This window comes from Lathyrus oleraceus, chromosome 2 (assembly GCF_024323335.1).
Source record: "Lathyrus oleraceus cultivar Zhongwan6 chromosome 2, CAAS_Psat_ZW6_1.0, whole genome shotgun sequence".
Classification (NCBI taxonomy): Eukaryota; Viridiplantae; Streptophyta; class Magnoliopsida; order Fabales; family Fabaceae; genus Lathyrus; species Lathyrus oleraceus.
The window spans coordinates 251,492,528-251,507,126 of NC_066580.1; the positions used below are offsets into that span (position 1 = coordinate 251,492,528).

The following is a 14,599-nucleotide window of genomic DNA, read 5'->3' on the forward strand; positions in this document are numbered from 1 at the left end:
GCTGAGTGAACTGTACCCTGTGCACTTCTATGTATAGATTAAACCGGTTCGGCAAGCAATCTCGAGCAGTCCTACAAATTAAGGAGTCTACCATAGCATTTAGCCTTTCAGTCCTGATAATCAATATCATGGCCTCTTTGTTGAGTTTTATGGTGTCCAGTGATATATCAACTTTAGACAACACAAAAATACATTTCATCGCCGAGCAACTAATCTCTCTATCCGTCATAAACCCAATGACTTTATAGTATGCTCTCAATATATACAACCTATCAGTTTTTAGTAGCTCAATGATTAAAGAAATGGAACGACCATATACCCCTATCACTGTCTCCCATAAATTATGAGCTAAGTACTTGCAATTGCATGCTAGTAACCTAGAAATACAAGTTTAATAAAACAAATAGAATCCCCAAAACATGACTTGTGTTGTGTCGGTCTTGGGGAAACGGTATCAGAAAATGAGCTAACTCATGAAATTCCCTCCACCAATGTTTGTAGCTCCTTGTGATGAAACTTGTCCCTGTGAAACCATTTGTGAGCGGCCAGGACCTTGAACATAAGTTTGACCCATTCCATTCCCAACCATCTGCTGCTGCTGCTGCTGAGGAAGTTGTTGATGCTGCAGTTGCTGTAATTGTGGAAGCTGTTGTTGCTGCTGCTGCATTTGTGAAAGCTGTTGTTGTTGAAGTTGAGGGAGTTGCTGCTGTTGAAGCTGGGAAAGCTGCTGCTGCTGTTGTTGTTGTAACTGCTGCTGCATATGAGGAAGCTGCTGCTGCTGCATTTGTGGAAGATGCTGCTGTTGGGACTGCATCTGCTGGTGTTGTTGTTGTTGCATTTGTTGCTGTTGCATTTGTTGCTGCTGCTGACTGGATAATTGTGGCTTAAATACAACCATATCCTGCTTGCAATCAAGGTTTCCAGTAAATAAACAAAGTATTAATCCATCACAGATTTTAACTAAACATTAAAAAATCAACATCTATATGTTACCCCAGGAAAAAGCATCCCGATCAAGCGGCAGGCCTTGTCAGAAACAGATAGTAGCAATGTCTGTGATGGCAATTGAATAACTGCACACTGAAATTAAATGACATATTAAAGAGAATACAATAATAAAATCAATGGTCCACTGTCATAATGTAGACAAGTACGTAACACGGCCGATTGTCGCCAAGGCAAGTTACTTGGCTGCAGAGTATCATGAAACTAATATTCTATCACTCGTGGAGATTCATTATTAATTCAGAATCAACTGGAATTAAGTTGTTGAGTTGTGAGATGCTCATAGTACCGAACCTAAATTCCATTATTCAGGGACTGGATATTGGGGGATGATATCAAGGGAGAATTTTAAAAATTATTGACATCAAGAGCTAAAATTGAGATTTCTAAAAAACAATGACAAGTTAAAATTGAGATTTCTAAAAAACATTGACATCAAGAGTTAAAATTTAGAAGCTCACACATGACTTACCAGCTTCTTTTCTTGGAGCTGACCCAGAAATCCATGAGGGTTCATTGCGCGAAAAACTAGGAAATCTGCCTTTCCAACATATTGCCTAGTCGCAGCATATAAAATTAGCACATCTACAGAACATAAGACACCAATATATGTTAAAAGAATACAAATTAAAATAAGGACATACTTGTTATTCATGTGATCCTGAGAGATAAGCCGAACTATTTGCATCACAGGAGGCCAGTTTGCTGCAAGTCTGAGATCAATAGAAGTCGTATCAAATATATTAGTAAATTGAAGGAATTAGGAAGAGGATATAAAATGTCGGATAATATGATTGGGTCAGATTAGGAAGTCAAAATCATAAAAACCCGATATAGACTCCATCATTACAATGAAATTGGAGGAAGTGATGCTTCCATTAAGAGTGGAATTTTCTTTTGTTCTGAAGCAAGTTAGTTTAAAATGCAAATTATAAAACTGAATTTTTTACTAATCTTTATTGCAGATGAATTTTAGTACTAAATTTAGATTATATGAAAATAATCTTCAAAGTTGCTGAGTGAGCATTAAATGCAAATGCAATTTCTTAAATCAAATAATGACATAATAAGAAGAAATTTAGGTTGAACAATTTGAATGAAGAGTGGGGCGTTGCAGAAATTTTTGGTGACCTTAAGTATTGAGAATGACTTTATTGATTATTCAATTGCAGTCATTATTGGCATGCATTTACACCATCAGTGTTATCAATAACGGATGGCGTTTTATGGCAGTATGCTAACAATTCGCCATATAAACATGCCGCTGCGGTCTGTGACGAAAACATTGCGGGTATAACAGGTGTTGCGCCCTATGGTACCTGCCATAAAATCTGCCATTCTATAATGCCATGAGAACACTCAACACCGCTAAATCATTTCCAGGCAAAATATTTTTCTTTTCCAACTGAATTATTATCGCTTCCATTCTCAGGCAATACAAATGCTCTTACAATGAAAGCAAGGATTTTGTTGTGTCCCAAACAAATGACATGCCAAGCATAAAGCTGTGACTAGAAGTAACAATAAACTCAAAACGAAAAAATTAAACAATGCGACACATTATTGACTTAAAGTTTAATTGTTTAATATTTTTCTCTTGTACTAAACATAGAATCTCTTAAGAAACAAATCACTTTTTGAAGCTTAAGTTTAATCAAATTTATCCACGGTAATAAATTTTGGAGATGGCTTGTTGGGTTCATATAGGGGTTTGAAGTTTATTTTCTTCATTGTGGTTTCTTTTAGAAGATAACTTGTCCTCTATTGTAATCCCCCCTTATAATTTTTTTATTTATATATAAAAATATCTTAGCATGAATTAATTATTGATCAAAGTTAAACAGAACTAAGAAAATTTTCCTGAGCAAACCATGTTAAGAAAATACTAATTATCTATAAAAATATCACAGCAAATATTCTTTGACTAAAGTTTAAAGACCAAAGTCGCAATACCAAATACTATTAAAAATAATTTTGTGGCAATAGTATTATAAACTTAAACTACAATATAATCTAGTCTTTTGAGAAAAGATAATACAACTTGAAACTTACGTCTCCGAGGCAGAAGAACTCCTGTAACCCTGTCACAGAGAAATGGATGGATGTGCATCAGGAATACATGTCAAATAACTATTCAGGGAAATGATAGCAGGCTTGAAAAATGAAAAAGCATAACTGAAATAGATTAAAACAAGTAAAAAAAATATAAATTTTATCTCGCAGTTGGGAACATACTTCGAGTTTCGTGATAAATACTGGCTGTCCTTGCCTTTGTCCCGATAAGCTTCCCTGCATGAATTTCAATTATTGAACAATAGATCTGATGTACAAGCATGCTAAATAAATCCCATCATAAATTGCCACCACTCTAGCACCACTTGTTCACTTTGACAAACACAAATGATTATTTCTTTACAGTATTTTTGGTTTTTTCAATTTTTTATAGTAGTCTTCTGTTATGAACCTAACAATTTAGCTCTCTACTCATACATTTTATAAAAAAATCTTATTTCTTATTAACGTACATGTACCTTATTTTTTTAAAAATGCCGTATCCCGTACCGGTATCAGTACCTGCACCGGGTACCGTACCCGTACCTATGCATCATAGGTTACTCATTAATGTCCTATTGCAAATTTCCTATAGGTCCTTAGCTGTTTTCTAAATAAATTGTTGACATTGATTTTATTTTTAAAAGTAATTAATGAAAGGATTTGCATTCAAAGACAGAACCGCCTTTACGTTTCTGCATGACGCAAAATGACATAGCAAACAAATCAACGAAGTTATGATCATTGAAATTGAATAATGAATAATGCACTAAAAAATGTGTCAATATATATAAGGTCTAGTTATACATAGCATAAAGACCGAAGTTCTGAACATCTGACATACTCCCATAAAACAATGAAGAAAGTGAACATACCTCCCAGACCCTTATATATTTGGATTGTGCAGAAGCTGTCTGTTGTGACAAAGGCATATTAGCAGTAGCTGCATTATTTGCAAGTGATGGCATGCCTGATTGTACTTGTTGAGTCATTCCTGGAGTAGGGACCATTGCGCCAGCTCCAGAAGAGACACCTGATTGACCAAGGCCATTCATTACATTTTGGCTCATGTTAACTCCGCCTTGTGCCATTTGGGCCCCTGAAAGGTTTCCTGGGTTCATACCGGGAACCTGTTGTCCCATACTAACCGCTCCTTGAAGATTAGTTGATGGTTGTGAAATCCCATTGTTTGGACTTGAAGACAAATTAGAAGTGGCTGATGGTAATGAAGCAAGACCTGAGTTTTGTCCGACCTGTGCAGAAGCAGTAAGAGATCCAGAACTAGTTATTGCTGGCGGTCCAGATGAAAATACATTTTGACCTGCAGGTCCAGAAGATGTCGTCCCACTAGATATCATGTTTGACATGTGAATGGCAACAGGAGTCTGACCCATTGATGGAAGTCCCATAGAAGTTCCGCCACTTAAAGCAGCAGAGTTCATTACCTGCCGTGCTTGAGAGAGATTATTCAAAATGTTCACATTTGCTTGAGCTTGATTCACAGGACGCGGCTGCAACATTGACACTATTGGCTTTGTATCCTGTGCATTTTCATTACTCGTCATAATATCTTGAGAAACAGAAGACGGAGAAGATGTCTGCAAGCTTGGAACTCCTTGAACAGTACTAGTAGGACGTGCAACTGACGAATTATGATGAAAAGCTGACCCAGTTACCATGGAAGTTACGGGAACTGGTTCCTGAAGAATTATCATACAAATTCAGGGTCATTTTAAAAAAATCGAATTATGATCACAGAATTAAAGTGCTCAGTTTAGATAAAAGTTAAATATTTTATCTAGATGTAAGTTTACCACTTTAACAGTAGCAGGAGTTACAGTCCCAGCAGGTATTGGTTGTCGGTTTGCAATAGATCCATTCACTAAAAATCACAGAAAACTTGTTAAACTAAAACACCTTTAAAACCACAATGTCAAAAGAATATATAAGCCACTACGAATAAACTGCTGACCAACCAAGCATGACAAACTAGAGCTCTAAAGCAACTACCTGTCCATGAATTTTCTTACTAACCTTTACAGCTAAATACAAAATACAGTGATATCCATAATGACAAAAGAATGAGTCTTATTCTTTCCTTTTAAAAGTATAACAATGTAAGAAAACTTTCAACCAAGATCATTATTTTTTACAAAATTGACTGCCACAACATATATTTTATTAGAGTACAGTTTAACTGTTCTAATTCAGGTGTTGTATTTTTTATGTTAGTTTGCTGTTATTTCAGATCTCCGTACAGTTGTAGTTTGATAGGAACGAACACTGATAAACTGAAACTGATGGAGATAGAATGATTGAAAAACTCAGAACAATTCCCCTTTACAAGATGAATAAAACAGTAAAGTAATTTACAGTGGATGGGGATGAATTTCCTTGCAATGGGAAGAAAGTAAATGATACTCTCACCAATAAGAGCACCCGTCTATATTAGAGTTTGGCATAAGGTGAGGGGTGTCACTCTTTATAAACTCTTTCAAGGCTCTATCTCTAACCAATGTGGGACTTGAGATTTTCCCAATACACCCCCTCACGCCCAACACTCTTTTGAGTTTGGTGCATGAATATAAATGGTGAGCGGCTCATTGTTCGATCGATAGGGCGTGATACCATATTAGAATTTGGTCTAACTCATCCTTACAAAACCGACTAGTAAGGTGAGGGATGTCACTCTATATAAGCTCTTTCAAGGCTCTATCTCTATCCAATGTGAGACTTGGAATTTTCCCAATAAGTCTGACAGTACTCCCCCCAAGCACTTGTTCAACAGGTTCAAGGTGAGCCCACATATGTAGGAAGGCTTAAGCTTGTTGGGGTAACATAGGTGTTGGTCCCATTCACCAATCTAAGTTATAACCTGACAGGTCATCCACGTGGAGAATCTCTCCCCTGACCTGGGGTTTCTGGATCTTAGAGTGACCCTACCCAACTAACTTTCTTTTAACAAGAGTTTGCCCTGACTCAGTCTCCTTGATAGGAATAAGAGAAAAGGTCAGTCCTTCTACAATCAATTATTTCTGTCACAGTTAATATCCTCAATTTCTCGCTCCATCCTTCTAGGATTCATTGGTTGCAAAACCATAAACATAATCAAATAAATATTATCCTTACACCTCAAGAATAAATTTCTGAACAAAATTCCAGCTAAAAGTGCTAAGGAGCTGGTGTTCAAATTTATGCAAAAGGAAAAACACTATAAATAAAAATAAAGCATGCAAACTTATTTTTTGAAGTACATGCCCATTACTTAATATTGGTATCAAATAAGGGATGCACATACTGCATGCATAAACAACCTGATGGTAATGTAGTTGGGGGTGCCCCCGTAACTGGTATTGTAGATGCAGAATCTACTTTCACAGGACTTTGATTTGAAGGCAAGTTTGCTCCAGAACGACTCAAGGCACCACGGGCTTCCCTGAAACCTTCTGATATTAAAACAAGGAAATGAGTGGTTTTAGCATCAACGGGTGGATCAGCAGCTCTATTATTTCGTTTTCCCTACAGTGTCAAAAGGATACAAAATTATTCAATAGCAGGAAAAAAGTTACTTTTTTTAATAATAGCCATAAAATAACTTAAAATGTTTAGTATATCTTTTAAAATATTAGAACATTTTCGGTGATCTTGAAAATATTAGTGTCTATTGTTAAGTTTCCTATATCGGACAATATATGGTTTGAACATGTGCTTATAAGTGGGGGTAATCTTCACCCTAAAAGCCGGTTTTATAGGGTTGAGTTAGACTCAACCACATTTTTTAACATGGTATCAGAGTCTCATTTAAGATCAGGTGGGTTACCTGCTATCACGTTTCCGCTATCGGACCACCCACCATTTTTTTCCACTCTCCAGATGTCCAGTCCTATGCGTGAGGGGGTGTTAAGAGTCTCACATCGGACAATATATGGTCTGAACATGGCTTATAAGTGGGAATAATCCTCACCTTAAAAACCGGTTTTATAGGGTTGAATTAGCCTCAACCACATTTCTTAACATCTATTAATTTCAAAAAATACAAAACTATTCCAGTAAATGTGAGCTTGGGAGTGATAAGTCATCCTTACCGCACTGTAAATGGCTTTAACTTTCGGAAGTTGTTTTGGGCAGATGATCGATAGAGAAATAGAAAACTGTATATAGAATATCACATTCCATTAATAAAGTGTGAATAGATATAAAGTCTTACAGCATAGAGGAGATAGAGTGCCATAAAAATAAAATAAATAAAACAAAGTACCTGCGGAAACGCTTTAGCAACAGCTTCAGCATCATATAGCTGGTTCCCTGGGTCTGAGTCAATAGATTCACTCTGCTCTACGCTCTGCAGTTGCGGAACATATACGGGTGTCTGCAACGGGTAAGGATTACTGGCTGCCACAAGGATACAATGCATGTGCATATCCACATTCTGCTGATTTGGGCCTCCACTTTGAGAAGGGGGGAACATCTAAGCATTCCAGTATTGAGTTTGAGCATTAAAATTCATCTTACAGACAAAGATATGTTTATAAATTTTCGAAAAAGCATGTTGGAATTATGTGGAATAATCTATTAAAGGGCATGAGCTATGAAGAGCATATATATAAAGAAACTGCTTAAGATTTTACACTTCAAAAAATACATACAAACTAAGCCTAAGTCAGGCCTGCTAAAAAAGTGAAGACCTAAGTCTGACCTATAACCTGTCATATGCTTATTTTTAGGCCGGAGTCTAGCTTTTTCGAAGGCATAGTTGGCATGTTAGCCTATTTAAAAGTCCATTTCATTTGAACAATGCAATTTAACTCATGTTTAAATAGACTAACAAGTTAAAAGACCAATGAGACTAAAAATTTGTTTGCATTGAATTATTTAAGCTTACGTAGTAGCATAAGTTGTGAGACTATTTGTTAAGAGAACTTATAAAACAACTTATGACATTGTTCATAAGGTATTTTCAATTTATATTCGTAAGTTCTTCAAGATCAATTTGTCGAAGTTATGTGTCATAACAAAGCTAATGGTTATAGTTTTGGAGCTACATTGGCCTTATTGGTTCATAATGGCTCAATTTGATATGATTTGACTCATCAATCTGAGTTGAAATGTTCACAAATTTATTCCTAAGTTTTTCAAGTTAAATAAACTTTATTTTTGTATTCTAATTCAAAGTATAAAATGCAATATTATAATAATAATAATAATAATAATAATAAAATTATTCATATTTATTTAAATAGGTCGGTCTGATATGCATACAAATTAAAAAGTTTTTTTTATGACATGTGACTTAGTCATTTTAACTAAATAGACTTATAAAAAAATTTGGGCCTTTTCTAGTTAATAAAAAAAAAGTTTGACCCGAGACCTGCGTAAGCTAGGTCTTAGGCCCCAGTTAGTAAGGTTGGCATTTCTCAACCCTACTAACAATCTAACGCTTTTCGCCTACGCGTCAACAGCACCGCCATTATCCACGATTTTAAAATGCTCCAACACAGAGAACAGTTCCAGGCACACGAGAGATGCACGATCTCAGAAGTTATAGCGCAATCCTGACAATCACGGTTACAACCACTTTTGTAAATAACTGTGAAACTTATAGGATTTAGGATTTAAGGTTTATGATTTATGATTTAGAGTTTAGGATTTTAAAACATTCCAACACGGAGAACAGTCACAGGCACACGAGAGATGTACGATCTCAGGAGTTATAGCGCGATCCTGACAATCACGGTTACAACCACTTTTCTTAATAACCGTAAAATTTATAAGAGTCTTATTATAATAGGGAACGGAGAGTGTGGTCTTTTGTACCAGGAGAGTGTGGTCTTTTGTACCAGGAGAGTGTGGTCTTTTGTACCAAGAATAAATCATTATCAATGTTATTTCAGCATAACAATAATTTTTATTATTTTCCTTGTTTTATCTAAAGCCTATAACTTCAACAACTACTCAAGTGAGTTTTAAAATTATAGACAAATCTTTGGCTAGGATTACAAGGAAGCCTTTTCACCACATTTACATGGACAATTTTTTTTTATATTTAATAACCACAATTTGTAACATAATAGTCATATGTAAATAAATTTCACACGAGGACCAAAATAAAATTTGTGAACATTTCAACTCAGATTGTTAGCTCAAATCATATTAAATTGAGCCATTATAAAGCAATAAGGCCAATGTAGCTCCAAAACTATAACCATAAGCTCTGTTATGACGCATAATTTAGCTCAAATACATACAACCACAATTAAAACTTCAACAGGACAGCAAGACAAAACTTTGCACGTAAACAAAATTTAGGTAATGAAATTTAGGAAAAGTTCTGCAACCCACAACTATTACAATAACCTGTAAATCATCTTAAATTTCATATGTAAACCAGCATTTCATTTGTTACATGAGAATATTTTGATTAAAATAAATGAAGCCAAGACATCATTAAAAGATTCATACACAACACACAATATATGCATGTGCACAACCATAGAGATAATAGAGGATTAAAAGGAAACACACAATATATGCATGTGCACAACCATAGAGATAATAGAGGATTAAAAGGAAACATTATGAAGGAACCTGGATCAACATATATTGTTTAAAAGTTACAAGAATTAACAGGAGCAGGGTATATAGAGCATGTGTACCATCAGAGCTTCAGCAAGCCCTTCAGCAATTGCTGCGTCATTAAAACCACCACCAGAAAAGGGTATAGATGATAGCCACTGTAAGAAAACATCAGGGTCTCGCGTCCAACCAGAGCGTTGCACAAGGATACCTGCATCCAATGATGCTAAGTTAATAAAAATACTCATTAGATTGCCCATTGCAAATAAATTTGCCAGCGTAAAAGAAGTTGGGCAGATTTCAATAATCCTTGAAGTCCGAGAGATTATGCTATGGAAAGTGAAATCACTATAGTCTAACTTCCTACATTCGAACACCCATTTGCTATTGTAAAAGAAGACAAATAGAATTCAAGCATCCTAAAATCTTAAAAATTTGTAATCAAACTGTTTGTTTTATAGTTTAACATCTCACTCATACATATGTAATCAAACTGTAGAAATTTTATCAGTACAAATAAGTTATGTCATTTTTCCTTCTTTATCAGTATGTATCAGTTTATTTAAATATGGGAACTGGTATAAGAAGATAGATAGAATTCCAGCATCCTAAAAACGGTGTTTTCGATAGTAAAACTTTGTTTTATAGTTTAACATCTCATACTCACACATGAGTGATCAAACTGTGGAAATTTTAATGGTAAATTTAGTCATTTTTCCTTCTTTTTGGGGGGGAACTGGTATAAATTAAAAATAAATCAACTGGCATGGATAGCAGCAAGAAGTTAATTCTAACTTCTAAGGCTATGCAAAAATCATGACATTAACAGCTTTAACAAAGCAATGATTCATAGAGTGGAAAATTAAAAAATTAGTAAAACTGTACCAGAATAACACCCATGAGTATTATAGGTGACTAGGGCAAACTCAACATTGGAAACAGAAGGCTTCTGCAAAAGAAAGGTAAAATGATAAAGGTCAATAGATAAATCACAAGACAGGGAGATTAACACATTTTACTAGTATGATTCGAACAAATACACGTCTAACCTTTCTAAGTAATGAGTTACCAAAACAACTTATCTTTTTTGTCTTAGATTTTAGGTACCGAACCCCACAAATGTGGTTCTTAACGTTGATGAATATTAATTATTCATAAACTCTTTACAAGTCTCTAGTCAACGTAGGATTTGGATTTTTTCAAATACATCAACTCGCACCCAGCACTAGGGGCTTGGTGTGTGGATAATATATAGTGGACCAACCGTGGATCTTGGATAGATTCTAATAATGTCTTTGATTTTAGGTTGGGTCTAACTTAATCTCATAAAACCGACTTATAAGATAAGGAATGGCTATTCAGTATAAACTATTTTTACACCTTATCTCTAGTCAACGTAGGACTTAAGTTTTCCCAATATTGTCAATAGTTGATAAAGTACAATGTATTATTGCATTGTGCACAATATAAACTAATTATAAACCCTTCTTCTATGTATCTATACACACTTCTCTAAATCTTCAACATACTATTAAATTACACGACAATAGTAGTTTTCATGACTCTCAATTTCTTCAATTCTAACTAATTAGTAATAATTAATATCAAGATATCAGAGTTTTTTTTATCAATGGTAGAATTTCAGTTGCTCCAATGAAGCCAAAAAACACTCATACAAGACAGGCTGGAATATTCTTCTACAACATCAATTTGATTCCCTAATGGACATTGACCAAAAAAACGAAAACATCTGAGACAGATGATATGATATTGGAAAAAAGAAAAACAAGTCCCACAGTTGCTAGAGATGTCACCTAAATATAGGTTATAAAACCTAGGCAATGAAGAGAAAACAACATTTTGAAGTTTTCCAGTGATATTTAGGATTACTGATTTTAGGGAATTATTGCATTAAAGACACTAGCAATAATATCTTTAAGATACGTTGAGAATGGGGTTGGGGGAATGATATATAATAGCATTCCTTAAGAAAAACTTTGGGCTAAAAGCAAGCCCTTGAAAAAGGAAACGTTTTGATCCAAAGCCAATGAAAATACCTACATATATTCACTAAATATGATATAAGCCAAAGCCCTTGAGACAGATGATAGATACTAATATTTTCTTTCATTTGTTTTCAAAGAATGAAATTTTCACCAAAGTAAGAAAATGTATACCTGCCCAGTTGATTCATTCCCACTAATGCTCCTGTAAGAATACCATAATAGGTTAAAACAGGTGGATCATATGATCTATACGATTATATGGCCTTTAAAACGCCTTTAAAACAACTTGACACTTGCGATAAGACCGAGTAACTGAAATTTGCATATATATATATATATATATATATATATATATATATATATATAATATATATATATATATATATATATGGAACTGTCCAACATTTAAGCTCGCTGATGCATGACTTTTATTAAGTGTCAAGGTCTAAATCTTGTAAGCAAAAGACTATTTCATTAAGCTAAGACTAATGTTGAATCCCAATCACTGGTTCTCGATAAGATCCAACAAATTGTTTGCTTTTGATTTTTTTATTTTCAGAAAGTCACTTTCATCCGCGATGAAAAGTAACTTTTGCATTTCCATCCATAAAAGTTTTTTTTTAGTTTTTCTGATAAGATGAAGCATTTGGATCGGTAAATATTGTATGGATTAATGGAAATATATATATGAATTCGTGGAAATAGGTATGGATTCATGGGATATGAATCACAAAACACAACAAATTTGGGACGGCATAGTTTACAACCTAGTTTGATAAACAGAATCAAGCACAGAATTACATTTTCACTTTTTAGTCAATAACAATCAACCCAAGTTGAGAACAGCGCCAAAATCAAAGACATGAATTAGTGGAAAATCTAAAAAGAAAACCCTAATTTTATTGATGGAATAAAATAGGATATTAATATGGATGCATAGAAAGTAAAGAGAAGAGAAAAAATGAACCTGACAATTTTATCTAGATAATCCATATGAAGGGTGTCCCAGTAAGGACCCATAGCGGCTGTACTTTCGACGACGACAATGACCTGTTTCTCAGCCGCCATGATGTTTGAGAATCGCAAAAACAAACAAACAATAAAAGAGGAGACAGAATTTTAGGTTATGTGTTGATGTGAGGTAAGAGAGCCTGTTTTAATTAAGAATGGGAGTGGGTTTATGTTTTGATTTCAGTTTCGATGAAAAATTGATAAAAAGAAATTGTACTATATGGAATGCGGTAGGAATGGAATAAGAGAAAAGATGGAAAGAAAACGAGGAGAATTCTTCTGTGCGTTGATGATCGCCAGTGGAGTGGCCAACACGGGAAGCGTTTTCGTTTCTCTGGTGAGAATTATCTTTAATATATAGGAGTACTGGCGTTCAGGCCAGTTTTTATTATAAAAAAAGACTTGTATCCAGATGAGGACTCGTTTAGAGTTTATGTTATGTCCGCTTTTTTAACCTGTCAATTCTTAGAAGTTAGTGATGTGAAAAAAAAAAAGAATTAACATAATTTTGATTTTAAAAAGAGAAAAAAAAAATGAAAAGAATTAACATAATTTTGATTTTAAAAAGAGAGAAAAAAATGCAAATTTAAAAAATTATTAATAATGTGAATATGAGATGATAATTAGTTTTTAAAAAAAATAAGATACATGACTTCCACTTTCAATCTTTAAATATTTGTTAATATTTATAATAAATGAAAGGTAAAATGAAATAAAAAATTATATATGTGGTTAAAAGAACAAATGTGTAGCATCCTTGTGTTGGTAGGGATGGCTAAAGATTTTAAAAATTATCCATTATTTAAGATTTATTTAGAATGGTGAAAAATTCGGTTGGATGTGTTTTTGACTATGGAGAATACAGGTAACATGAGGTGAGAAATTTCGTATTCTTATAGTATTTTTGTGGTTTCTTAATTGTCTTTTCTCATGTTATAGATGAGATATTTATTGAGATTAATACACCTGAATTAAGATTTCTTGAAAATAACATCAGCTCATCTAATTAGACTCTTTCAAATAATTTAGAATCGTTATTTGGATTTTAAGAATTGACCTTAATAAAAAACATAAAAGATAATAATTATATTTTATTAAATTATAAATAACTTTAAGAACTATAAAAAAAACTATGTATAAATATTGTAAATAATTTAATTTATTGAAATTTTATTTTCTGTATATTTTCTTTATGTAAAGTTTATATATTATAAAAGAAATTAACATCATTTAGTAGTGTAAAGGAAAATAGCTCATTAAATATACGATGAAATGATGTTTAAATTAATCAACAACAAAAATTGTAAAATATAAGAAAAATTCTCAACCGTTTGTTATTGTTAAATTTCACAAACTACTAGCAAAGGACTTGTGCATTCGCACGAGTCACGTGATGGGTGTTTTCCATAAGTATACGGAGTGTATCAGAGTAATATAAAAGGTTGTCGAATCCATAGAGATATAATGGTCAATCTATCGTTTTCTATTGCTACGGTGTTTATCTAAGGCGATGGTAAAGATATGGAATAGGAACAACAAAGTAAAATAATAAACTTGAATGATTTCAGAAATATAATATCGGAACGTGGCTCTCATCGATCAACAGTACTTGTATTATTCCTAAGTAGAACTACTTACGGGATAATATTTTCTTACTTGAAAAATAATTTATTAAAAAGGAATCGTCACTCTCGCGTATTCGGAACTGGGTTTTACTCACTAAATTATATTGTGCGCTCCCGTGTGCCCGGTGCGTTTTGCGTTAGAGTAGTGAAAACCTTTTTTAGAAATTAGATTATGTTACTTAGTTAAAAAGTGGTTTTGGTTGGAAAATTAAACTTTAAAGGGTTCCTGACTTTCGCTCGGATAATCGGATTTTAAACTTATAAACGCGCCCGAAAATAGTTTTAAAGACACTTTCTATAAATATCAAATTCTCCTAATTAATTAAC

General features: G+C 33.8%; 1 protein-coding gene across 2 annotated transcripts; it reads right to left on the minus strand.

Moving 5' to 3' along the window:
* Positions 1-219: 219 nt before the first annotated feature.
* On the minus strand, positions 220-13,055 carry LOC127119048 (mediator of RNA polymerase II transcription subunit 25). 2 transcript variants are annotated; one of them, XM_051049267.1, is made up of 15 exons: positions 12,604-13,054; positions 11,808-11,838; positions 10,516-10,579; positions 9,711-9,841; positions 7,316-7,525; positions 7,143-7,208; positions 6,372-6,576; positions 4,872-4,939; positions 3,933-4,757; positions 3,241-3,294; positions 3,058-3,086; positions 1,650-1,718; positions 1,478-1,562; positions 994-1,080; positions 220-901 (listed from the first exon to the last, which is right to left on the minus strand). In XM_051049267.1, the coding sequence occupies exons 1-15, from the start codon at positions 12,702-12,704 to the stop codon at positions 467-469; spliced, it is 2,460 nt and encodes an 819-aa protein (XP_050905224.1). In that variant the 5' UTR covers positions 12,705-13,054; the 3' UTR covers positions 220-466. The 2 variants fall into 2 exon arrangements, with proteins under 2 accessions (XP_050905224.1, XP_050905223.1); XM_051049266.1 differs by having other exon boundaries at positions 1,478-1,718; positions 12,604-13,055.
* Positions 13,056-14,599: the final 1,544 nt, after the last annotated feature.